Source organism: Schistocerca nitens, chromosome 1, assembly GCF_023898315.1.
Source record: "Schistocerca nitens isolate TAMUIC-IGC-003100 chromosome 1, iqSchNite1.1, whole genome shotgun sequence".
Classification (NCBI taxonomy): Eukaryota; Metazoa; Arthropoda; class Insecta; order Orthoptera; family Acrididae; genus Schistocerca; species Schistocerca nitens.
In genome coordinates, this window is record NC_064614.1 from 188,734,038 (window position 1) to 188,761,820 (window position 27,783).

The 27,783-nt window shown below is 42.6% G+C and overlaps 1 protein-coding gene across 2 annotated transcripts; it reads left to right on the forward strand.

Annotated features, from left to right (window-relative positions):
- The first annotated feature begins 1,691 nt into the window (after positions 1-1,691).
- Positions 1,692-27,783, forward strand: LOC126234955 (shematrin-like protein 2). 2 transcript variants are annotated; one of them, XM_049943697.1, is made up of 5 exons: positions 1,692-1,824; positions 18,899-19,015; positions 23,249-23,356; positions 23,390-23,549; positions 27,654-27,783. In XM_049943697.1, the coding sequence occupies exons 1-5, from the start codon at positions 1,761-1,763 to the stop codon at positions 27,667-27,669; spliced, it is 465 nt and encodes a 154-aa protein (XP_049799654.1). In that variant the 5' UTR covers positions 1,692-1,760; the 3' UTR covers positions 27,670-27,783. The 2 variants fall into 2 exon arrangements, with proteins under 2 accessions (XP_049799654.1, XP_049799662.1); XM_049943705.1 differs by having other exon boundaries at positions 23,249-23,331; positions 23,374-23,549.

Below are 27,783 nucleotides of genomic sequence, written 5' to 3' on the forward strand. Positions count from 1 at the left end.
ACACGAAACCACATTTCCTCAACAGTAGTGACTGGCTTATTGTGACGAGCCAGTTGTTCAGCCACCATTGACCACACGTTTTCAATTGGTGAGAGATCTGGAGAATGTGCTGGCCAGGGCAGCAATCGAACATTTTCTGTATCCAGAAAGGTCCGTACAAGACCTGCAACATGCGGTCGTGCATTATCCTGCTGAAATGTAGGATTTCGCAGGGATCGAATGAAGGGTAGAGCCATGGGTCGTAACATATCTAAAATGTTCAAAGTGCCGTCAATGCGAACATAAGGCGACCGAGACGTGTAACCAGTGACACCCCATACCATTACGTCTAGTGATACACCAGTATGGCGATGACGAATACACGCTTCAAATGTGCGTTCACTGCGATGTCGCCAAACACGGATACGACCATCATGATGCTGTAAACAGAACCTGGATCATCCGAAAAAATGACGTTTTGCCATTCGTGCACCCAGGTTCGTCGTTGAGTACACCATAGCAGGCGCTCCTGTCTGTGATGCAGCGTCAAGGGTAAACGCAGCCATGGTCTCCGAGCTGATAGTCCATGCTGCTGCAAACGTCGTCGAACTGTTCGTGCAGATGGTTGTTGTCCTGCAAACGTCTCCATCGGTTGCCTCAGGGATCGAGACGTGGCTGCACGATCCGTTACAGTCATGCCGATAAGATGCCTGTCATCTCGACTGCTAGCGATACGAGGCCGTTGGGATCCAGCACGGTGTTCCGTATTACCCTCCTGAACCCACCGATTCCATATTCTGCTAACAGTCATTGGATCTCGACCAACGCGAGCAGCAATGTCGCGATACGATAACCCGCAATCGCGGTGGGCTACAATCCGACCTTTATCAAAGTCGGAAACGTGATGGTATGCATTCCTCCTTCTTACACGAGGCATCACAACAACGTTTCACCAGCAACGCCGGTCACTGCAGTTTGTATATGAGAAATCGGTTGGAAACTTTCCTCATGTCAGCACGTTGTAGGTGTCCCCACCGGCGCCAACCTAGTATGAATGCTCTGAAAAACTAATCATTTGCATATCACAGCATCTTCTTCCTGTCGGTTGAATTTCGCGTGTGTAGCACGTCATCTTCGTGGTGAAGCATTTTTGATGGCCAATAGTGTAGATAACAGATTCGTATACCTGCAGGAAAACAAAAGAAACGAGGAAGTGACAAAATTGTATCACTTACTAGCGCGGGGGGTCGAACGACGGCTTTCTACTTGACAGTGAAAGATGCTTACCACTCAGTTCTTGTGATACTCTGCAACAACTGCCACGCTAGCTTCGTTGGCTCTAAGTTCACGTACGGACAAAAAAATTGTCCATTATGTTGGTGGGAAACGGTCGAACTGTCAGACGTTCTGGCAGAGGCTCAGACATTCCGTCCATTTCCTGGAATTCCCTAGGAGTACCCGTCAGCTTTGCAGCCTTCCACGTCATAGCGGTCTCGGTGGTCACACATGAAGACCGTGAAACACACTGAGGGTTCGTATGACGTCACGGCCGGAGGCGTCTCCACGCCGACTACAAGGTCAGGATCCGTAGCCATCTCCTGAAGATGGCTGGCGTCAAGAACCGGCGCAGCCGTGGCCGACGACCGTAACCTGGGGGCAGGGCGGTCGCTCCACTGAACCGCCCCCAACCGGTAGCGGGTCGGCGGTGAGGCGGTATAAAGGCAGCCGGCGGATGGCCGCGGCACACTCGCACGTGGGAACACACGGCGGACATAGCAGCGATGGCAAGTCTCCAAGGAGTGGTAGCCGCTCTGGCCCTCGGCCTCTTCGTCCTGGAGATGGCAGGTTAGTCATTTCGCTCTCTTCTCAAACAATATCATTTTGTAAGCTTCAGACAATTTCTCTAACTCAACCAACTCCAGCTCGATGCTACTGCCGTTTCCGATTGGTTTATTAAACGAAATTCTCGCACTCGGATACCACAGCGCGATCCCTTTCAAATTTACGATACGTGAACGTCTCTTACAATATTTTCGGAACAAAAAAGGATACTCTAATCCGATGTCCGAGAAGAATCTTCATTGTATAAATACAGGCACGCTACCAATCTAGTCCAGTGGGTAGACTCTTGCGTTACAACTCTCGCGTTCACGAATTCGAGTCCGGATGCATGACTAAATTTTTATTGTCTAATATTTATCTGCGTAGTACACACAGTTTACTAAACGATATGTATCCTACAACTAGATCTTATTGTTAGTGTTGAACATACCAATTACTGGTTGGACATGTCAGATATAATCGTGAAGACTATTAATCAGTCAAAAATGGTACCTCTCATAGCTCAGAAGTAATTACGAAAGTTATGAATGTTGAGATGTTAAACGTACTTACTTCATTCCGTGAGAGCGACTAGTTTTAATATTTTAAACAGACTGTTAGTCACAGCACGTTCTTTCATAAAACATACGTACCATTCAGAGCAAATGCTCAATGCGACCACCCCGGATCTCCAAATTAATAGCGACTCGCTGGATCATGTTTATCTGAACTCTTCATGTTCAAAATGTTCAAATATGTGTGAAATCTTATGGGACTTAACTGCTAAGGTCATCAGTCCCGCCGGGACTAGCTGCACAGTCAATGGCTGCAGCGCCCAAGACCGATGGAGAACTCTTCATGGATTCACTGAAGATCACACTTAAGTGGGAAAGTGTTAACGATTGTACTCTCATCTCTGTGTTAGCACTAAATAATCGCACGTCTTTTGTATACGAGCTGATAGTTGTAGTACAACTGCCGTAGTACAAAATCAAAGAAATCAGATACGATGTCATGCAGTCTTTTTTTTTTTGTACTAATATTCTTGTCGGACAAGTGACTAGTCTTGCCAGTTTGTCTTCCTTTTACCTTAATTTGCTGCCGAAATACGCACGGGACGGAATTTTTGTAAGAGATATTTTTGTACTGTTAGCGTGCAAGGTATCACGCTGTGACGTCTGTGTGTGCGAATTTCGTTCATCCTTTGTGTGTATGGATCAGACGTTTTTCAGAGAGAATTTCTGGCGAGGAGACCAACAGGCAATCGGATTTTTGTAATTTTTTACATATATGATGCGCCAATTTCAGAGCTCTACTATTAATCACCAAAAGCAGCTCGACTCAACTCCCAAAAATTCTAGAGTACATCGACTTTGAAGTTTTATGAGGAATTATAATTCACTAAAGATAAAGCAATTTTCAGGGTTGGCCGCGTGGCTCTGTCGGTAGCGTTGGAGAATAATACGATTACAAACAATTAACCATTATTTAAATATAAAATTAATAAATTACATGTCAGTTAATATATACTTAACCGTCATTTTTTTAAAAAATATGCACATTGTCGTTTCTAATTAGATATTGCTGCAGTTAAAGTTTTCATTGCAAATATAAATTCTTAATTACTGATATTTTAAAAAAGATTGTTTAAACTAAGAAAACATCGAATTTTATAAAAACTTATTAACAATATCGTATACAAGGTCAATAGTTTTCTTATTAACAAAGACTGCTTAAATTAAAAACCAGTACAAATTTTTGATAATATTTTAAAGAATATCGATAATTAAGAATTTATATTTCCAATGCGTGCAAAGTGTTATTATAAACACGAAAACGTGCATTTTTTATAAAAAATGATAATTATATATGTGTTAACTAGCATTTGATGAATTTTATACTTAAATGATGAAGGTATTCGAATTGAACGGAAGGAATAAACGTAAAGAAAAAGACCATAGAGACATTGGAACCAGTGATCCATTGATTAACCAACTACCCATCTCTACCGCTACCGGGTGACCCATGCAGCCTTTTCTTTGGTGAATTGTATCTCCTTCACAAACTTCAAAGTCGATTTTCTCCATAATATTTGAGAGTTGCATCGAACTGCTTCAGCTGCCTGATGATTAAGTACTGAACTTAACGTGCCGTAAGTATAAAAAACTACAAAAATCCAGTTATCCGGGTGACTTGTATTTTGGTGTAAGGGCCCCGTGTTCTCTAGTGCCTTGTTACAGAGCAATAAGGGAATTACCTGCGGTTTGTTTGGCTTTCTACCACAATCATCATTGTTTCCGTGAAAATACTTTCGCAGTAGTGGAAATGCCTGAAATATGCACAAAGAATGATCCGATCCTCGTAGGCGCCTATTTACAGATGGTGTGGCAGTGTGGCGCGCTCCCCGTTCCTGCTGGAACAGCTCAGTGAAGCTTCGCTGTACAGCCTTTCTGTTGCACTCAGTGAAACCACGCACGCGTTGCATACTGGACAACCACAGTATTATTCCACCTGGGAGTGAGACTGCTTCGGCAGGCTAATTGTGAGTCAGCACGTAGTACAGAAAGATGGTATATCGTCAACCGACCTAAGAACTGGCAGTGCGATGCGTTTTCCTTAGTCGTCACTGTATTTAGGTACTGTAGCGTCACTGGGCGTTTCCGATAACGCCCAACAACAGTAATATCGTGGTTGAGTAGTAAACCTGTCCATACTGTTGCGTGTCATTGTTTTTGTACAATTAACACTGTCGGAAAAATAAACTCCAGACGGACCCGAGCTGTACTGAATGCAAGCTTAAGGACGAGGAATAAAGTGTGCATTAATGTCGACAACGCCAAGTGTAGGAAGCGACTACTCGAACAAGTTTGTTTCCAAGCAAGATACGTAGTGCATGCATTGGACATTTACACAGCAGTGCAGATGTTTCCAGAGCATATAGGAAGTGGAAGTAAGAAATGGAACGAAATGGAGTACCTCATTAAGGAGACCACGGCTCCCTCATACTAAAATATTCAGAAAATATCTGTGAGAAACCTGCGAAATTTTGAAACCGGAGTCATGTAAAGCTAACAGCCATTTTATTTCGGCAAAAATTCAAAATACCGAAACGAGGCTTTCGGAAAATTATAGTACGCAGGGGGCGGCTCGTAATGTTGAATAAGCCTCATAACTCTTGCAGCAACCGAGACATTGAGACGTTTTTTAATGGAACAATATAGTGTTTTATAAAGTATTCGACACTACTCGAAGCCACGATATATTGATGTAATGTTCTGCAGTGTAAACACGGCCGCGTGGGAACTATATGCCAGCTTATAGCGCATCAGAAGCAGCTTATGAGTACAATTTCTTAATATGCGTACCACCTCACGTCTAAGTAAACAGTTATGATGGAAGCAAATATAGAATCGAAAGAGTTTATACAACGTCGGAGCCTGGCCTGAGAGCTCGACTTGGTGGTGTTGAGGCTACATGGCCTACTCCGGCCGGCTTACCTTTCCGTTTTACCACATTTCTAGCATGGTTTTGCGTAAAGCCCTGAGCTGTGGCGAAGCTTTCTTCTGAAAGTGCTAATCTCGCAGAGCATATAGGAGAATTTATGTGAAGTTTTGAAGTTAAGGGAGAGTAGAGATGTGATGGCGTGATTTAATCGTCTATATAGCTCAGTCGGGAGAGCAAAGGTTCCAAGTTCCTGTCCTGCTCCGGCACAATGTTTTAATCTGCTAGAAAGTTTCTGTAAGATCCTCGAATGAACAGGATCGTATCAATAGATCACAAGTACAGGAGAAGCACCAATATTCCCCGTGACAGCAGCCAGCTCCCTCTGAATTAAGGACCCAGTTTCATGTTTATCCTCCGATTGTTCCCCTTCAGGCTAACCCATAGTGGTCCATGGATGGAGAAAACATGCCTCATCATTGACTTAGTTTCCATTACATTTATGCGTCTTTATTTACATGAGTAGCTCCGTCGCTTGAGAGTTGTGTGTGTGTATTAACTGCCTGTGTACATGTAGAAAAAAAAAGCGGTATCTTCACCAAAGCCCCACTTGTGAGAAACCTTCGTTGTGTTACCCGTTGGGTGCAAAACTGTAGCTACTGGAAATTAAGATTACTTTAATTAGTGAGAAACAACGAAATTACCTTTTTTTGTTTATTTACGTGTCAAAGCTGAAGTAAACAAACACACAAATGAAAAGAAGTACGTTCTCCCATGTGTTTACTCCATTTTTGTAACAATGTCATTGAAACACAGTATTAAACCCTAAAGATATGATTTTTTTGGCATTATAGCGCACACCGTGGTATCCTACAACTCCTGTGCAGACAGAACATTACGTAACGTTCTCGTGGCGTTCACGAGATAAAACGCTCTTAGGAGCGCGGGCGAATAAATAACGAGTGCTATGAAAAGGATGAGACAGTGCTGAAAGTGATGATTCTAAAACTTTGTTCTGCTTGTTGACATTATTGTGTTTAAATTGAGTTGCTAACAAATACTGCACGTCTGCCGCTCAGTACAAATCGTTTTCGAGGGATTCAAAATGTTATACTGAACGGAAAAGTTTGAAAATTTCAGTTACTCTAGAATAACTTTGTGGAAAATACATCACATAAACATATCAAGCATCAATATTCGACATATCTGTCTGGAATGTAGAGTGAATAAAACTGATAAATGACTACTAATTGTACTTTTAGTATTAAAAACTATTATCTACATCGTTTCATATGGTGACATTTCAAACTCGTACTGCCCGTCCCAAAGTTTCAGATTAATCAAATCTTGACATTCTGAATTCTTATTCTACCCTTCCAATGTGGAAGTCTCGAACGAACCAATAAACTTTCCTGTAGAAACATACGTCTTGAACCCAGTTCGTTAAAAACTCTGGGTGCCCGAGTGAGAAAACTAGCCAAAGCTTTGATGTTAGGAATTTTGGTCTGTTTCGATTTTTTGTGAACGTACTAGGATAGCTTGTGATTGAGCAGGACACCACTACCAGCCCAGTTGGATATTCAAGTCTCTCTCATGCGATGAAGAGTTTACATTTAAAGCTAATAGCTATAACGTTGTACGCAACGATTCAGACAAGGAGAGAATAGGAGTCTTCGATATGTGGTGTTACATAAGAATGCTGAGGATTAGGTGGATACATCGAATACTGAACTGAACTGAACTGAATTGGAGAAAAAATTATGACACAACTTGACTAAAAGAAGAGATTAGTTGATATACCATATAGTGGGACATCAAGGAATTGCCAGTTTGGTAATGGAAGGAAATATATGGATAAAAATTGTGGAGGGAGACCAAGACTTGAACACAGTGGTTCCGTAAAGATGTAGAGCCATGCGTAAGACGGGCTACCATGAAGAACTTCGTCGAGCCAGTCTTAGGACTGAAGACCACAACGACAACGACAACTAACACTTTCGCGAGGCAGTAAGCCTTACTGTTTATTGTGCAAGCACCAGTACTACAGCATACACCCTGTGGGAACGGAGCAGAGATTTTTCGTAGAAAAGCGGCAAGAAAGCTTTGTACTCTCTGGCATTTGATAGATTCTCATAAAATAGAATGTAGCTTCGTGATCCTTTGAAGTCAACATACTTCACATTGTTTGCGAAGTTCGCCCCCGGTAGCTGAGTGGTCAGCGCGACGGACTGTCAATCCTAAGGGACTGGGTATTGTGTTGTCCTAATCATCATCATTTCATCACCATCGACGCGCAAGTCGCCGAAGCAGCGTCAGATCGAAAGACTTGCACTAGGCGGGCGGTCTACCAGACGGGAGGCCCTCGTCACACGCCTTTTTTTTTATTGTTTGCAAACATTTAATAAACAAGAAACACTGAAATTTCTTGTAAAAATAAAATATTTCGTAAGTGTGGAAAGACGCAAGTGAAACCGGTTTATATTTAATAACAGCTGTTTCAAGTATTCATTCTGCCCCAATATCACTTTGAGCATCGCCGAATATTACTAATGTTTCTGTAGCGCTAAATCTAAACTGTTATCGAGTGATGTGGCGCTGTGGACTCGCATTCAAGTGGATTGGAGTGCAGTTTACCATCGAGTCTACGGTTTAGGTTTCCTGTGGTTTCCCTGAATTGCTTAAGGCAATTTCAGGAATGGTTGCAAGCCAAATGAACATAGTCCACTTCCATCCACTTCCCTGTACAGGTAGAGCTTGTATTCCGTCTCTAACGACCTCGTCATCGACGGGATCTTAAAGTAATAATCTTCCTTCCTTTTTCGTTGTTGGCGCAGAGAGTACCCAGCATGATACTGAATATTTCTATAGCTGTTTTATCGCAATACCGGTGTCCTGCACTTAGTTACAGCAGTCTATGAAAGAAAATTAAAGCTGCTGTCTAAATAAACTCCATAAGAAAAGAAACCCTGTAATTATCATCATACAAACATGAGTATTCTGTAAGATATGTGAATCCAAAATACCCTTCACGTAGGACCATTCACACAGGGCTTTAATTTTTCATTTTCCAGTAGCATCTGAAGTTCGAAATGCTCTCTGCCATACGTCTTGGGAATCGTTCTTAATCCACAGATCTGTCATAGTGAATAAACTGAAACTCTGCAGTAGTAATGAGTTGTTCTACTGCATAGTGCAGTGGAATTTCATACGAATGAGATTGCTTTCCTGCACCGTTCATTTATATAATAACCTTTTTCATTCTTATAATCAATTTTAATTGTATTAATTGCTCAGTAGTGTTCGTCAGATAGGTACTTTGTATAGCGTTGCTGATTTAGTTATGTATTTATTGATTCAGATTAGATAGAGCACCATTGTGTTAGATATTAGGGACCTCCCTACATTCGGGATTGAAACTAGCCTTGTGTAGGCCTTAATGGAAAAATAAATGGGTAGAACGAGTAAAAAATTGCTATCAAAATAAGGCATCTGTAAACTACTAGTAGTTGTAAAAAAATACAAACTTGTACACTAAGCGTTATTGTACAACAGGAGTCAAAGGAGTGCAATGGCAGTTAACATATTTATTAAATTACTAATAAATTAATGGATCAAAAACACCAAACAGTTTCGAAGTCCAGTTGGCAATCGCACATTGTTCTGCTTGAAACTGTGTCTGTGTTACCATTAAGATCACTTACTTATTTGTACCTTTTTTTCGTCTGTGAACTAAATACAGACGAGAGGAGTATAGTGAATCAGTTGCTCACGTAGTATCTTCCAATGGCTAATAGACACTTCAGGCACTTACTGACATGAGGTTCTTCTCTTGTGAGCCCCACGAATGTGCGGAATCCAAAATCGCGCCGTCCTTAGAATTTCAAGCAGGTGACGTAAATCCTGTCGCGAAGGTATTTCCAGCGGTGTTTCACTGTGCATGTCAAGATAGTATTTCCATTGGCTTCTGCTACGTTTACGACGTGACAGGTGAATGTTTTGAGAATATATTTACAAATGATTATGTTACTTCAAACTTCTAACATCGTATTCAGCAGTATCAATAATGTAAACAATACTACAGTTGCCACACTATTACCACATGTTACGAGCGCAGTTAGTTGCATTTTGCTGGAGGATGAGATGTGGCTCGCTTTCTGTAGCAAAGTTATGATTAACAGTGAGTTACTTACATTTATCTTGACGCTAAGAGCTTTGCAGAAACTACATACTACCTGTGTAAGTTCAGCATAACACGTCTATGAAGCAAACGGTACTTTAAGAAACGAACGGTTGTTGCTAGGAGAGTGTCAGTAGTAACTTGCGACATAAAGAATAGTTAGTCTACAAACAACTTAAACGTCTGTGGAGAGAACAACAAGAAGAGTGATAAAGGTATAACAGCAAGGTCGACTAGCTGACAACGGTGAAAACACTATCTGAGAAAAAGCACATAGAAGGCGCGGTTGGATGTCAACGTAACTTCGTACAGCTACACACCATTAGTGGTTGTGTAAACGATTAGAGCTGCAATTCACCGTGGCAGATGTAATGGTAGCCACACTATATTTGAATTGTTCGTGTTTAGTGCTGTTGGCAGCACTGTTAAGGTGTATAAGGGGAGTGAAATTTGGAAATTTGTTGTAAGGTCTAATGGGACCAAACTGCTGAGTTCACCGGTCCCTAAGCCTACACTACTTAATCTAACTTAAACTAACTTACATTATGGACAACACACATACCTCTGCCCGAAGGAGGGCTCGAACCTCCGACGGGGAGGCCGCAAGCACCGTGACAAGGCGCCTCAGATCGCGCGGCGAGAGTGAAAAGTGTCAGATGTTGAGTAACCACTGCGAGGGAGATGATGCGAACTCGTCTGGGGGAGCGCTTGAGGGGGGGCCTCGTTCTGTGCCCACATTTGGCCAGCTGGTCGAATTGTGTTGTATCTAGATCTGGAGGCCATTCGGATGTTACAGTATCACGATGTTGGCCTGCATGAGAACGTGAGGGCAGGTATAGTCGACCATATCGGATCACCACGAGGGAAGATCGTCATATTGTACATCAAGAATATCATACCCTCTTACATGTGCTTCTGTCATCCGAGAACACTTAATGGACTCCTTAAAACATAGGAGAGTTGCTCAGAAAGTAATGCACCGCATACTTTTTCTTTAAAAATTCTTTATTGAACATAATGAGAATTACACTACTGGCCATTAAAACTGTTACACCAAGAAGAAATGCAGATGATAAACGGGTATTCATTGGACAAATACACTCCTGGAAATTGAAATAAGAACACCGTGAATTCATTGTCCCAGGAAGGGGAAACTTTATTGACACATTCCTGGGGTCAGATACATCACATGATCACACCGACAGAACCACAGGCACATAGACACAGGCAACAGAGCATGCACAATGTCGGCACTAGTACAGTGTATATCCACCTTTCGCAGCAATGCAGGCTGCTATTCTCCCATGGAGACAATCGTAGAGATGCTGGATGTAGTCCTGTGGATCGGCTTGCCATGCCATTTCCACCTGGCGCCTCAGTTGGACCAGCGTTCGTGCTGGACGTGCAGACCGCGTGAGACGACGCTTCATCCAGTCCCAAACATGCTCAATGGGGGACAATCCGGAGATCTTGCTGGCCAGGGTAGTTGACTTACACCTTCTAGAGCACGTTGGGTGGCACGGGATACATGCGGACGTGCATTGTCCTGTTGGAACAGCAAGTTCCCTTGCCGGTCTAGGAATGGTAGAACGATGGGTTCGATGACGGTTTGGATGTACCGTGCACTATTCAGTGTCCCCTCGACGATCACCAGTGGTGTACGGCCAGTGTAGGAGATCGCTCCCCACACCATGATGCCGGGTGTTGGCCCTGTGTGCCTCGGTCGTATGCAGTCCTGATTGTGGCGCTCACCTGCACGGCGCCAAACACGCATACGACCATCATTGGCACCAAGGCAGAAGCGACTCTCATCGCTGAAGACGACACGTCTCCATTCGTCCCTCCATTCACGCCTGTCGCGACACCACTGGAGGCGGGCTGCACGATGTTGGGGCGTGAGCGGAAGACGGCCTAACGGTGTGCGGGACCGTAGCCCAGCTTCATGGAGACGGTTGCGAATGGTCCTCGCCGATACCCCAGGAGCAACAGTGTCCCTAATTTGCTGGGAAGTGGCGGTGCGGTCCCCTACGGCACTGCGTAGGATCCTACGGTCTTGGCGTGCATCCGTGCGTCGCTGCGGTCCGGTCCCAGGTCGACGGGCACGTGCACCTTCCACCGACCACTGGCGACAACATCGAGGTACTGTGGAGACCTCACGCCCCACGTGTTGAGCAATTCGGCGGTACGTCCACCCGGCCTCCCGCATGCCCACTATCCGCCCTCGCTCAAAGTCCGTCAACTGCACATACGGTTCACGTCCACGCTGTCGCGGCATGCTACCAGTGTTAAAGACTGCGATGGAGCTCCGTATGCCACGGCAAACTGGCTGACACTGACGGCGGCGGTGCACAAATGCTGCGCAGCTAGCGCCATTCAACGGCCAACACCGCGGTTCCTGGTGTGTCCGCTGTGCCGTGCGTGTGATCATTGCTTGTACAGCCCTCTCGCAGTGTCCGGAGCAAGTATGGTGGGTCTGACACACCGGTGTCAATGTGTTCTTTTTTCCATTTCCAGGAGTGTATATTATACTAGAACTGACATGTAATTACACTTTCAAGCAATTTGGGTGGATAGATCCTGAGAAATCAGTGCCCAGAACAACCACCTTTGGCCGTAATAACGGCCTTGATACGCCTGGGCACTGAGTCAAACAGAGCTTGGATGGCGTGTACAGGTACAGCTGCCCATGCACCTTCAACACGATACCACAGTTCACCAAGAGTATTGACTGGCGTATTGTGACGAGCCAGTTGCTCGGCCACCATTGACCAGACGTTTTCAATTGGTGAGAGATCTGGAGAATGTGGTGGCCAGGGCAGCAGTCGAACATTTTCAATATCCAGAAAGGCCCGTACAGGACCTGCAACATGCGGTCGTGCATTATCCTGCTGAAATGTAGGGTTTCGCAGGGATCGAATGAAGGGTAGACCCACGGGTCTTAACACATCTGAAATGTAACGTCCACTGTTCAAAGTGCCGTCAATGCGAACAAGAGGTGACCGAGACGTGTAACCAGTGGCAGCCCATACCATCACGCCGGGTGATACGCCAGTTTGGCGATGACGAACACACGCTTCCAATGTGCGTTCACCGCGATTTTCCACGTAATCTCCATCCCGTTCTAGGGCCTTCCTGCAGAGCAAAACGAGGGCGTGTATGCCCTGTCGGTACCAATCCTCGTCCTGGAGGCGGAGCCAGTGCTTCACTGTGTGAATCACCTCCTCATCGTCTCAAAATGTCTTCAAGGAATGACGTCCTTTAATGGCCCAATCAAGTGGAAGTCCGAGGGGGTTATGTCAGAGCTATAGGGTGGATAGGGTAACACAGTCCAACCCTGTTTTACGATGTGTTCAGCAGTCCTCAGACTTGTATGGGACCAGGCGTTATCGTGTTGCAGCAAAATATTTCCTGGGTTGCTGTGGCGCCGAAGTCGCCGGAAGCGCGTCTTGAGTTTTGTTAAGGTGTTGACATATGCTTTTGAGTTAATGATGATAATTACACCTTCACATTCCCAGAACACGGTGATCATGACCTTACCGGCGGAAGCAATTGCTTTGCATTTTTTCTTCTGTGGGGAGTGGGAATGGCCTCATTCCATCGACTGTGTGTTGCTTAGGGCCCAAAATGGTGAACCTAAGTTTCATCACCTGTCACAATCCGGGACAAGAAGGCCTCGTCATCAGCTACAAAACGTAGCAACAAATCAAGACAAATGTTTTTTCTGTGCGGTTTGTGATCCACCGTTAGACACCGCGGGACCGATCTTGCACACAGGTTTGAATATCCGAGAGGGGGGATAATTGCATCCACACTTTGCTCATTGACAGACACAGCGCCAACTGCCAAGTAGTAATGCGTTTGTACTCGCGAATGACGTCAGCTCGTTGCAACATGTCAGGTGTGAGAGCCGTGGATGGTCTACCTGACCGTTGCAAACTGTGGAGCTCCGCCGAACCGCCCTCGACAGTAGATGCTCCATAGACTTTTCATAAGCGCTGTGTGAATATTCCCCACAGCTTCTTTCCCTGAAGAGAGAAATTCAATGATGGCACGTTGTTTGTAACTTACATACAGACGCCACTTTGAAACTGTCCTGCAGCTACGCTATCCGTCGGAACCGACGGAAACTTGGCGCACTCACTCAGGAGACTCCAAATAATGCATACGTAACGTTTCGCATACGCAGCATTGTTTTCGGCTGAGAAAAAAAATGCGGTGGACTACTTTAGGGTAACCCTCGTACTATCATCACACTCCTATGATCGGAGATAGCAATCAGACTAGGGATTTACCATCTCATGCGTGATTGTAATTAACGCCACAACATAAAAAACAGCTGTTTGAGTGGTGCGATGACCGGGTAACGTGCCCGGTAGTATGGACAGTGTCGCATAGATGAATCGCTGCCTTGTACTGTCACGGATAACCATCATCGGCGAAGTTAGGACACTCTGGGAAGACATGAAAGGAATTCGCAGTTGCGAATATGAACAACCATCAGCTCTATGATGGTATTGCGACAACCAAAATTTGTGTCGGATAGGGACTAGAACCCGGATTTCCCGATTATCACAAGCGGCCTCCTTACCATTTGGCTATCCGAGCACGATTCAAGGCCAGACCCAAACTTCCATATGTCGTCAATCATTTGTCTACAACTTGTACTCGTACATCCATTACGTATATCGCCGTACATGGGAGACATTGTGCTCGAAAATCGTTTCCCGGTGTCACCAGATAAATGCGATATCGTATCGTATCTTACTCTGGAAGGTAGTCCTATTGTTCCAAAGTTTTGGAGAGGTACAGCGCTTTCAGTCCTGGCATCACTTTGTGGAGAGCCGTGGAGTACGACTCCATGTCACGATTGGTAGTGATTGAGGGAACGAATGCTCAGGTGTTATCTCCCATGCTGGCCCACACTGTCTACGACCTGTCTGTGTGATGTTGAGGTACTCCAGTCACCAGCAAGGTAGGCAGATATGTCCCCGGTAGAACAAGTACGGTACCAGCTCGGACATGAACTCAGTCCCTATGTCAGTAATCAGGATGTCAAAGACCAGTTACATTCATCGGCCAGCTTGCCCCAGGAGAGGATACAACGACTTTGGGACACCCTTCGCAACCGAATCAGCGGGTGTAACATCATGCTGATAAGTGAGGTCATACTGACAGGTTCTTTCTACATTTGATTCGAATAATTACACTAAGTGTAATAAAATCACATATTCTCTGATTCTACTGGGTTCTTAAGTTGTCTCGTCGTTTCTAACGGAAGAACGCAAGTTATAAGGAAAGTGAATTACGCCTGTAACAAATGTAACGGGCCAGCACACACTAGATGGCGCAAGTTGATGAGTAAAGTCCAGAAAAGTCCTACAATTATCTTCAGCTTTCGGTATTATTCAAAATGGAGTCTGAATACTTCTGTCTCACGGTGGCATGTAATTAAAGTTTTGCCAGAATAAAACTGGCCGGAACGCAGTGTTGAGATTTTTATATGCGTGTTTTGTGAATTTAAATGTTTGGAAAGGCTGAACAACGCATTATCTGAAGAAAAAAAAATGAAATAAGAAAGACTGAAGATACAACTTGGCTCTGTGTTGTTTCGGTTTCATTCTACTGAAATGCCAGAAACACTATTCGTGCTATTGTTATATTTGTCATCCAACCCCTGCTCATGTAGATTAAGACGCAGGCGTTCGACCCTGCACGCCGGGCTACGATCGGAATGGGTGTTGTAGGAAGTTTTCTGCACTCATCTAGCCAAATTTTTGGTTGGTTCCCCATCCCAAACTCAGAACATAGAAAAGTAGAGCCGTTCTTAAGACACCGGAAACATTCTGTGGGAATGAAGCTTCCTTGTGTATGACACTTCGTTCTTCTTTATTCCTCGAAAGAAGCTTTTCAAAGTCCATCTTAATAAATATTTCAGCTTACTTGAAGAAAGTTATGGCTGTCCTGTCTATTGTAAAGAAGATACCGAGAGATTAGAATGTGCACAACAAACAACTGAGGACTTTCAGAGCAAGCGCTAATGTTAGATGAAGAGACTGGCTGAGGTGAGGAAATCAGGGCAGTTCGAATCAGACGAGTCGCAGGATTGATAACAAAAATACATAAATCAAATGAATGCTCCTCTTAACTTCAGTTTTTACTCGTTGACCTATAGAGTCAGCTCATAGAATCCTGGCCATTATCAGCGCGTTAAACAAATATTAATTATTAATAGATAGCCAGCGTTTCTGTATCTGTGTGCATAGAAACCAGTTTCAGCACCTCTCAAACATAAATATGTTTTAAGTTATGCAGTCTACGTTATTTCATAACTAGTTTCGACACGAACTATTTTAGTCTCCAATACTCATCATACGTGAGACCACTCGCCTCGAAACAGGATAATAAATAAGAAAATATCAGTGTTACAGATGCTGAGGAGGACTTGTTCCATACGTACATTCGAGCAGATGCGAACCCGTAAACTTCCACAAAAGTGGATAAAACAACCCAACCCTAAAATAATATGAAATACATTCGAAGACCGCTTGTACATAATTTATTCAGTCTCTGATGGTGTGGCGATTACACAATCTAACTTTGTATACCAGTAACACAACCTGTTTGTAGTTGCAACATTTCTTTATTGATTACACATACTCATGAATTCATCAGCAGCAATAACGAATTAACAATATTTGCATATCAAGGCCCTATCCAGAATTAGTATTTAAAATGCACAAAATGAGTACAAAGAATTGTAGAGCACAGAAACAGCTTCAAATATATAGTCATTTAAAAATGTTATACAGGAATTAAGCTTTTCGATGTAATGGAAGCAGTCACTTAAATTAACTTGCAAAACAGGAGGTATTTCAGTCTTGCAATAGTCATACTGCAATATCACCAAATCTTAAATAATTTAAATATGCAACTTAGGGATAGGCACAGCCAGGGTACAATTTGCCCTTTGTGTGTATTTATGTTCATAAATTTACTCACTCAGTTTTACACTTATGCAATCTTAAGGCAAAAAAATCAATTTGATGAACATGTGATGGACGTGAGCAAACGTTAATCTACTACGATTTCACAAACAAACGATTCAAAGGGTGAACTGATACTCAGCTTTGGGCAGTAGAAAATCTTATGCCTAAAATAAGCCTCTCGTTGAATGGAATAGAGAAATCGCGCGTTAACGGTCCGGACGGCCCTGAATTCAAATACTGAGATTTCCGTCACACTGCAAGCCCGCAGGACGAGGTTTGCTCACGTCGACCAGTATACACGTTTCTGAAAACAGAAAAACATGAGCGGCAGACACATTGTAGTATATACAAGCTACACAAATGTAAGTATAGAAAAGCAATACCTTAATATAAGCATATTACAAGTTAACCCCTGAACAAAATTAAGAAGCTTGCTTTCCTTAAATAAAAAAAAAGATATAGATACTAAGTACTTAACGTGACAATCCATACACACAAGAAATTATTAATAAACAACAACTACCACTAATTGGTAAAACTAGAAAATTCTAAATCTATAACTAAATTAAGAAATGACGTTCAAGTGAACCAACTACCTTCAGCGTGCCACTAAGCACCAAATCTAAACTTACATAATTCGGGGCGCTATTTCCAGCCAGTTTAGAAAATTTCATGGCCGTTCCAGAACATAACTCGCCTCGCCACCATCGCAGTAAATGTTTTGCTGCCCACTAGCATGAGCAACTGCAACAGTCAACAGACCTTAAGCACACAATAATATTCACTATATATAGGAAGAAACATCCACGAAAGCTTGGCGATTAATTTTTTCTTCTTCATGTGAGATTCACACGCCATCCATCGACATAGCTCTCGAGGTATTAGCGAATCCTGGTCACCACTGGCCAGCCGTGTCAATACAACTTTAATACTTTCCGGCAGCTTCCCATGCTCCTTCGTTGCTCCAACTCAACTGGTCCTCGCGGCATACGGCCGTGCCCCGTGACATGGTGTCGCCAACTCCCCATAATGAGAACATCGGAAGCACGTCACGTCACAGACTGACTCGGCTCATGCCTTGACTTGCGCACGCGCGCCACCATAAATAGCCTGCCTCAAAGACGCAAAGAGAACTAGGCACAGGGACAACGATCAAAGATGGAAGTAAGAATCGCTATCGCCTGTCGCCAGAAACCCATCGGCTCATCTGAGCAAGAATAGTATGAGTGATACTGAAACTTCCCCTTAGAAAAATTTATGAATGACTGTGCTGATGAACCTCTTACATTATTTGCTTTTCAAATAGCTGAGAAAAACTGAACGTACTCAGACATTACTCTCTTTACTTATTCTGATCAACACTAAACTGACACACAATATTTTTAGCGCAACGCAATCTGACTTTTAATAATCCCTAAAAAAGAATGGCCCTGACTAACAATAACCTATACCTTTCATGAATCACTTCCTCACAAAAATCTTCGTTACTCAAACTACTGCAATACAGCGAGCGCCAATACTGCCAGCTAAATAAAAGAATCTAACTACTGAAGTCACTAACTACTGATAGGCATAGTTAGCAAATGAAAGATTTTGATAGAGAACAAGCAATGTATTTACCTTAATCGTGTTCAAAAGTCATTATATATATATATATATATATATATATATATATATATATATATATATATATATATCAGTGCATGACATCCAGTCTTACAAATTTACCGTCTCTGACGGACACACGTCCAGATCGTCCGCTCTCAAAATTCAACCATCTCTCTCCCCACATGCACCACTGCTGGCGGCTCACCTCCCACTGCGCAACGCTACGCGCTGCTAACAGCCAACTGCCCAACACTACTATAGCGGCTATTTCAACAATGCCCACCAGCCACAGACTGCACACAGCACAGCCAGTGATTCACATACAGAGCGCTAGGTGACGTTACAAACAGAAAAACCTAAACAGCCTACTTACAATATTTAAGTTACATGCGTAAATACTACCTTTGTACCTTATCAGGAGACCACTGACCGAAAAGCAGAAGCGTTGAGTTATCGATGGGGTCACATAAAAGAAGGAAAGTTTGCTAGCTTTCGGAGTAACACTGTGACGAGCTAGAGTAAACACACACACACACACACACACACATGCATACACAAACCTGTGCCCCCTCTAGATTTACCGACAACTCAACGGTTCTGCTTTTCGGTGAATAATCTCCTTCAGTCCTGAATTATACGGATTTCACAAGAACTTTCCACAACATTTGTACCTTGTCATTTATGTAACGATGTATATTCATTGGGTGTGTATTCACTGTGTGTTGTATCGCTCTCTGCGAACTTTGCAAGTTCGTACCTGAGTCTACGGCCAGTCATGCTGGTTTAGGGTATCAGAGAAGTGTCGAGCTGCCACAGTGTCACTACTTAGCCTATAAGAGTGGTCTGGCAGTGAGAGAGGTGTGAGTGGGAGGTGCCTTGTTTGCAGGCGCCGCTCTCGTCTACCAGCCAGTGGCGGTGCCGGCCCACCATCACGTGGAGTTGCGCAGCGTGAGGGAGCAGCCGCAGGGGGCGTTCCTGCTGCACTCGCTGTACCCTGCACAAGGTGAGTGCCTTCTAAAGTACAAATGGAAGCCTTTAATTCGTGTGTTCGGACTGCTCAGATGGGAAGCGCGCTGTCCGCGAAAGGCTGCGATCTAGCTTCGAGGGAGTGCACCACAACGAAACAGCACCTTCAGAATAGGTATTCCACAAGTGTCGCATTTGGGTCCGATTACGTTCTTGTTATGTGTAAGTGATTTTCCGTAACATATCCAAGAAATAGAAATCGTTCTATTTGCTAACGAGGCAATGGGGAAGCGTCATCGGTTGAAAAAATAAGTGGAGTGTCACTGAAATTGGATACAACACCATAAATGCTATTCTCTACTGAGAAAGGCGTGACCTGAAAATTAAAAATAATGCGTGTGGGTAACTCAGTAAATGAAAGAGAAGGTTCTAAATTCTTGGCTGTTCGTATTTACAACAATACTCAACAGTCTGGAATGTAGTCGATGCGGAGGGAATTACATTAGGAAATGTGACACTTAAAGTAGTAAAAGAGTTTTGCTATTTGGGGAGAAAAATAACTGACGATGCTTGAAGAAGAGAGGATATAAAATGTAGACTGGCAATGGCATAGAAAGCGTTTCTGAAGAAGAGAAATTTGTCAACATCGAGTATAGATTTAAGTGTCAGGAAGTCGTTTCTGAAAGTGAAACAAGGAGGATAAATAGTTTGGACAAGAAGTGAATAGACGCTTTCGAAATGTGGTGCTACAGAAAAATGCTGAAGATTAGATGGGCAGATCACGTAACTAATGGGGAGGTATTGAATAGAATTGGGGGAGAAGAGGAGTTTGTGGCATAACGTGACTAGAAGAAGTTATCGGTTGGTAGGACATGTTCTGAGGCATCAAGGGATCACCAATTTAGTTTTGGAGGGCAGTGTGTAGGGTAAAAATCGTAGAGGGAGACCAAGAGATGAATACACTAAGCAGATTCAGAAGGATGTAGGTTGCAGTAGGTACTGGCAGATGAAGAAGCTTGCACAGGATAAAGTAGCACGGAGAACTGCATCAAACCAGTCTCAGGACTGAAGACCACAACAACAACATCTCAACAGTCATTTCGCATCTGGGATGTCATACTTCAATTGATTCGTATCTTGGTGTGCAGTATCCGAATCTAACTTTCAAAATGTTCAGTACATAAGATTTCTTAGATATTAAAAGCTTTTCCTTTTTAATTTTTTATTTTACGTAATGCTCTGTTTACTGTTCTTTCGTTTGGATGTCTAATAAAGAAAAAGAAGATGGTAGTTGTGATAAATATCCAAACATAGATCACCTCTTGTCAAGATAATCCATAGAGTGAAATAGACCTTATGATCTAGTTCATGTTGAAATGTTCATGGTGCAGTTCTCAGGATACTAAAGCTAGTATAGATACTAAAGCTAGTATCCTGAGAACTGCACCATGAATCTAAGAAATCTCGGCCCAGCAGTATACTCCGAGTTTTTGCTACCTCAGTGAGTGTTTCTCGAGAAAGACAGTGGAACTTTGTGGAGTCTAAAAATTACAATTAGCAAAAAGGACAACTGGCGAACATCTTAGTTGTTATAAACCATCCCATCAGATTTTATTAGGTGTGTGGAAAACTTATCAAAGGAAACCAATCACTGATTTACTTAATATGGGACATATACTGTATTTTGATTGGGCTGATGGTGATAAAGTAAGAGTTTTTTGCCTGACACTGCCTGTATAACCTGTACTACCACTTTAACCGAATGGTTGAAAGGAAAACGCCGACCCATGCCATTTGCTATTTCAGTGGTGTAGTGTGAACCTAAAGATCATAATTAAAAATATTACTTCTGTCTCATAAATACTGCATGGAATTCAAACAGAAATAGACATGAGATAAAATATCGAAATATGTCAACTGTGCAATTTCCTGTGTTCCGAGATGAAGCCACGGTAGCAGACCCAGAAATAGTTGCTTGGTCCTCTTTCAGATAAACTGTGAAGAGCTTTTTGGGCAACTGAGGAGATGATAAATATGTTTTCATTGTGAATGATCTGCAACACGGCTACAAGAATATGGTGTGTAGGATGTCACATAAAATTCCCACTTTGATTTCTTTATAGAAAATTTGGGAGCCGTAAGCGATGATCAGATCGAATGATTTGCCTAAGATATACCGACGATGGAACACCATTATCAAGGTGACTTGAAAACTCCGATTCTGGGTGACAACTGCTGGGGTCCTGATACGGAAAGTGATGTAACGGCGGCAAACGAAAGAAGAGTATGGTTGTCACGTTTTTCAAATACCAAAGAGCACTGCAGTTAAATATATGTTGTGAACTAATTTAAACCGTCTATTGGCGTCATGCCGATATGTGTATATTAAGTAGTATTGAGTTCCACATTTGTGAATATGTATTTCTTGTTTGTTTCAATTTCTTAATCTTTGCCAGTACTATTTTCATTTTGCTATTTATCTAGGAAACGTGACGTGATAGAGAAAACAAATGATTTTACCGGTGAATTCAACACCCCAAAATTTGGTAAATCCAATCATTTACAAACCAGATGCAGAAAAAGTTTAAATTTTGTTGATTAGTGTAATAAACTGAAATCGAAGTTACATGTTACAGATCTTCTTGACCGTCTAAGTTGTGCAACTCTTCTGCTATGGATAACATCAGATTTTTTTTAGAAGCAAATGTCAATACGTTGATTCGTGTTTTAGTAAACTAGTGCCTTATAGTATCATTTACAGAGTACCTCATTGTTAGGAGAGAATGATAATGATAATAAGTGGCATCCACTATAGTTTCTCTTACTGACAGCTTTCTAAACAAAGGCGCATATTTACAACCCCACAGCCTTATGAGTTGTGGTGAAAAGTTGGTAATAGTTAAATATCAATAACATTCATTAATATGATTCTAGACAGAGAAATAACTTACTTTATCTAGCTCTCAGCTTTAGAGTATTCAGCCACACAAAAATTTTTGATCACTTATCCAGTCATGTAAAGGATTTAATCATCATCATCACATCCAGTTTTGGTTTAGGCATCCTTGCCTGTTCCAATTTCAAGCAGACACCTATCGATGTTTCCATCTGTTCTTGGTGCACCGAACATTTGCTTTCCTTGAGGTGTGTATCTATACATCAATTTACGTATTCTTTCATTCTCCATCAACTGAATGCGTTCATACCCTTTTTTTCCTCTTATTTTCTGAAGTACGCTTTTGACAACCAGCTCGTTTCTAATTACGCTATTCTTTTCTCCGATAAGTGAATCTCTGACCAGCTAGTAGTTTTAGGAGACTCCTATGTGCTGTTTCAGTCCTCCTTCGTTGACTGGTGGTTACGGTTCTAGTCTCTGAACCATACGATAGCAATGGTACTGCCATCACGTTATAGAATTGTAGCATAGTCTCTTTTCTAAATTTTGAGGCGAGTACGGTTATGGTTTGTAACAACTGTTGAAATTTTTGTAACTTGATTCTTGATCATTATACGTAATATATGAAATCTCACATCTCAAGTATTTAATAGTATTCATTTGTTCCAGAGGTTTATTATCAATTGTTATTTTTGCTCTTAAATGCTCCTTACAATGGAGAGTCACTATTGTATTTTCATCTTTAGATATTGTCATATCATTAATATAATCATTTGCTACCTTACACAGAGACCAAATTTCTCTATGTAATTTATCTGCCGAGCCCCGAAAATTATTTGATCAGGAGTGTTTTATAATGTCGTTGTTGAGCTTACAACTATACACCACTTTATTCTGCCATTTCTTTAAGACGTCATTTATGTATATATTAAATATGAAAGGATACCATTGTCTCACTTCCTGAGAGATGGTTCTCGCAAACGAGCTATGAAAAATACGATTAACGTCATATAAAACTCAAACTGAAATCGGATCTTCTTGATAAATCCTTTCACACCACAAAGGAAACTTTCTGAGTGATGACATGGTACGTGTTTGCGTGAGTATGTGTATGGTTTGTGCGTGTGTATGTCTTGAGAAAGTGTTCTGTATTTCTAAAGCTGACTCGTTCAGCATCATAGTGGAGGATCAGAATCAGGAAGAGAAGAACAAGCGAATAATTAAACTGAAAGAAACTGATTCCTGATCCGGTACAGTGTTTCATTATGTCTGCAGTTTTACAGAAGGCACCAGTTCAAGATTTCCAGGCTCTTCATTCCCTTTCTCAAGTTAGATGTTACGCATCCACTTGACACAAATGTTGCCCTCTTGCAGATGTCGCGGCCCCTGAAAGCAGTCATGTCCGTGTTGTTCGCTCGCCGACCAAGTTCAAGTTCGGCGGCAAGGGTGGCTACGGCGGCTACGGCGGAGGCTACCCCGGAGGTTACGGAGGCCACGGTGGAGGCTACCCCGGAGGTTACGGAGGCCACGGTGGAGGCTACCCCGGAGGTTACGGAGGCCACGGTGGAGGCTACCCTGTCGGCGGCTACGGAGGTGGCTGCAACACCTGCGGCGGCGGCGGCTCCTACAGCCAGTCCTCCAGCCAGGCTTCCAGCCAGTCCTCCTCTGGCGGCTGGTAAGTCTCTCCCACCTAGCTACCGCACAATAAGTAGTAATACAGTAAGCGTACACAACGGTAGTTTTGTAAATCGACTTGGCCAGTTAATGTCCTACCCGCATTACCTGTATGTTAGGTGTGTTGCGTACCTGTCGGGCGTTATCTGCTTTCGATCGCTTTGTCTGCATATGCGAGCAATGCCTTACTAGATTCCCCAAGAAACTGGGAGCGTTGAACCATCTAGAAACAAAGTGAGAATACATAAAGCACCGCATAGTCCATGCAACGATTTTGCTCTACACAGTTATGTTCCTGTCTGTTACTTAAAAATAAACAGTATTTACTGCAATACAGGGCGAGTCAAAAGTCCTTTGACACCTTCATAAGTTGGAAGATTAAAGGCAAAATTGAAATGTGATGATGGGGAGATAGGTTTGATGTGAGGCCGCGACTTTTGGAGTGAATGTCATTCATGGGCGCCATCTTGAAATCCGCCATTTTGGATTCAAGTCATTTTTTTTAATGGGAAGAGGGGTGTATGACACATCAAACAACACTCGCTTGAGCTCTGGAATTTAGTGATTTAATTTGTTTTGTCTATCTTTTACAGTTTAGAGGTTATTAATGTTCAAAATCGGGAAATTACCTTCATACCGACTGCTACAACACATGTTCTACGTGCTGTCCATCCTATGCAAAGCACAACTGTAGTCGCCTCAACCACTCTGACTGCACACGGAGGAAGGAGAGTGTCTCCTGCAATTTTGTCACAGGTGTGTCGTATGCGTTCCTCCAGGTGCCTCAAATAACAGATGCTCTCAGCACACACTATCTGCTTAAGATGTCACCTGGAGGAAACGCATACAACACACCTGTGACCAAATTGCAGGAGACACTCTCCTCCGTGTGCAGTCAGAGTGGTTGCGGCGACTACAGTTGTGCTTTGCATGGGATGGGCAACACGTAGAACCGGTGTTGTAACAATCGGTATGAAGGTAGTTCTCCAAATTTGAACATTGATAACTTCTAAACTGTTCAAGATAGACAAAAACAAATTACACCACTAAATTCCAGAGCTCAAGCGAGTGTTATTTGTTGTATCATACACCCCCTTTCCCATTAAAAAAAATGACTTGAATCCAAAATGGCGGATTTCAAGATGGCAGCCATGAATGACATTCGCTCCAAAAGTTGCAGCCCCACGTCAAACCTATGTTCCCATCATCAGATTTCCGTTTTCCCTTTAATCTTACATCTTATGAAGGTGTCCAAGGACTTTTGACTCGCTCTGTATTGAAACTGTGTATATTTAGTTCTGGTTTTATTTAAAAACTGTTGATTTGTAACGCGAAGCAAAAAAAATTAGAGATTCGAAAAACATATCAAACTGCTTCAATACTCCCTGAGCTTATAACTAGGATTATTCGGAAAGTAAGGAACGATCGGTCGCGAAATGGAAAATACAGTGAAAATCTGATGAAGCAATGCACAGATGCTTTGGGCACAGAGTCTAGTACATCCCTCGATAACATTATCTCGCTCTTTTCAGTTCTGAGCTCACAGTGAGAACGTAAAGATGGCTTGAAATTAGCGTCTCCCGCCAATTATGAGGGCCTGGCGAAATATTTCGCCTGAAGCTATGCAATCCACATAACATAACTGTCGTGAGGTTCTACACGACAGTTCTCGGCCGCATTCTGTAGGGGCAATGAAGATGCTCCTGCAGCGTTTTCTATGGGAAGTGTCTGATCACCCGCAATATAGCCCGTAATTGGCTACCCCTGAAGTTCATCTCTGCTCAAATGAACCACTGGCTACGAAGACAATATTTTGACACAGAACTGAAAAGTTAGTACAAGGTTACGACAGATGTCTAAGTCTGAGCGGCGACTGTGTAGAGAAGAAGCTGGAAGGTGTAGCTAACCGTTGGAAATAAAAGAGTTTTGATTTTCACTGTGGTTTCCATTTCGTGACCTATCGTTCCTTACTTTCCGAATAGCCCTCGTAAAACTTGTTTCTGCTAAACATAAACAACATTCACACTTATCAATAAGAACAAGTAACTCTTTATTTGATCATGATGAAGGACGTTCCTATGAGTACAAAATAACAACAGTAATTATAAAGATTTTTTATGTTTTTAAGTGTAAACTGTACTTGCATTAAAAGTAATTACTTTGGTTGCATGAAATCGCGTAAGTTAAGCGATGAGCTAATTTCCCTTAGTTATAAAGAGATAAATAACACACAATGGAGTAACACTGAACAACGTGCGATTATAATTATATGCAAGACATACAAGTAAACAAAAAGCAAACAGAACTCATCGGCTCCCAGTTTCTCTCTCGTATATTCACTTGTGTTTCTCTCCCTACCTATACTAACAGTGCTACCAGTAATCCTACCATTTACTACGTCATTTATATACTGTACTAAAACTATGGAACCTTAGTTCTCGTAGAGCGCAACTCTACTCTCACCAATCAAGCGGCAGCAGCCTCAGGTACCTACAATGTTTAAAGTTGAGTGGCCTTTTCTGGAGCAGAAGAAAGAACTCCATAAACAGCTGTCAGTAACTACATTTACACTCTGAAAACCACAATCATGTGCTTTGCCAGAGTGCACTTCCCACTGTACAACTTATTACGCTTTTCCCCACTCCATTCGCATACGGCCACGGGACGAATGATGGCATAAATGTTTCTGTGAGCTCTGTAACGAGTCTAATTTTGCCTCTAGAGTTCTTACCGTTGCGCCATGTAGGCAGTTGTACGAGGGACGTTCAACAGGTAGCAGATATTGATTTTCTTTTTCTGAAAGCAGGTTGGATTTACTCAGTATTCCTATGCACCTTATTGTTCCCCATTCTTTTGGCTACGAAATTTTATTTTTCAACATAATCTCCTTTCAGAGAGACGGTCTTATGCCACCTTACTGGGACGGCCTGTATGGCCACATCGTACCACCCTACGCCTTGCTGGATCAGTAACCTCACCAACATACATGCACTGCTTCCAGCGGAGTGCATCCTTCATTGGGCAAACAGATAAAACTCGGAATGTTTTTGGTGTAACATGGATAAGAAAAAACAGTCCCATGAAATTTTGTGAGCTCTTCTCGCGTGTCCAGACCTGTGTGACGCCTTGTGTTGTCATGGAGAAGGTCGTCTGCAGTTTCGTGGGTGCCGAACACACTGAAGTCTTTTTTCCAGTTTCCTGAGGGTAGCACAACACACTTCAGAGTTTATCGTTGCACCGTATGGGAAGAAATCAAACAGAATAACCCCTTGCCCCTTGAGAGTCCTAGAAGACCGTCACCATGACATTACCTGCTGATGGTGTGGTTTTGAACTATTTCTTCGCAGCAGAGGTGCGTGACGGTACTCCATGGACTTGTGTTTTGTTTCCATTTCGATCTAATGTACCCATCTTTCATGGCCTGTGACGATTTTCGACAAAGAATTGTCACAATCACCAGCGTAAATAGCAAGCTGTTCCGCACAGATGGTCCTTCGATGCTCTTTATGATCTTATGTTACGCAGCGAGGAATCCAGTGGTCATGCACCTTTGAGCACTACAACAGGTGGACCAGTGTGTCGATACTACCAACAGATACATGTGGTGTCTGTTCTTTCGCCTTCTCTTTGTACAACATATGAAGTGCTTTTACAGTTTCGCTTTTTAATCTTTTTAATTCCTTATTTTTCGACCCCCCCCCCCTCTCTCTCTCTCTCTCTCTCTCTCTCTCTCTCGTTCTCACTCTCTCTCTCTCTCTCTCTCTCTCTCACACACACACACACACACACACACACATATATATATATATATATATATATATATATATATATATATATATATATATATACGGTAATTTCAGCGTAATGTCTGTATAATTTGTGTGTACTCTATAGTAAAATGGCCAGTCTTCTCTGTTCTTCTGCGAAATATCTCAGGATTTGCTATCACTATGGAGAGTCAGTTCAAAAACAACTCTAATTTATTTACCTGAAAACCTAAAATAATTGAATAACCGACCGCTATATCTCCATTTACAAGGGCGTTTCATGTATACAATTAAAACCCAGTATTAAAATGAATCAATAACGTATTTTTTTTCCTCAGGGGTGGCAGGAGATAAGAAGTCTGTCATGGAACGCAGCTTACCAGACACGACCTCTCCTGGATGTCATCCCAGTGCATCACTGTTTTACATGTGTTTGTAACATATAAAAATAAAAATATCTACTTTTCA

Excerpts from the sequence above, each read along its gene's own strand:
- LOC126234955 (XM_049943697.1), top strand. The coding sequence starts at position 1,761 with ATGGCAAGTCTCCAAGGAGTGGTAGCCGCTCTGGCCCTCGGCCTCTTC. Across the intron at positions 19,016-23,248 it reads CTCGCTGTACCCTGCACAAG|ATGTCGCGGCCCCTGAAAGC; the intron begins GTGAGTGCCTTC and ends GCCCTCTTGCAG. Across the intron at positions 23,357-23,389 it reads CGGCGGAGGCTACCCCGGAG|GTTACGGAGGCCACGGTGGA; the intron begins GTTACGGAGGCC and ends GCTACCCCGGAG.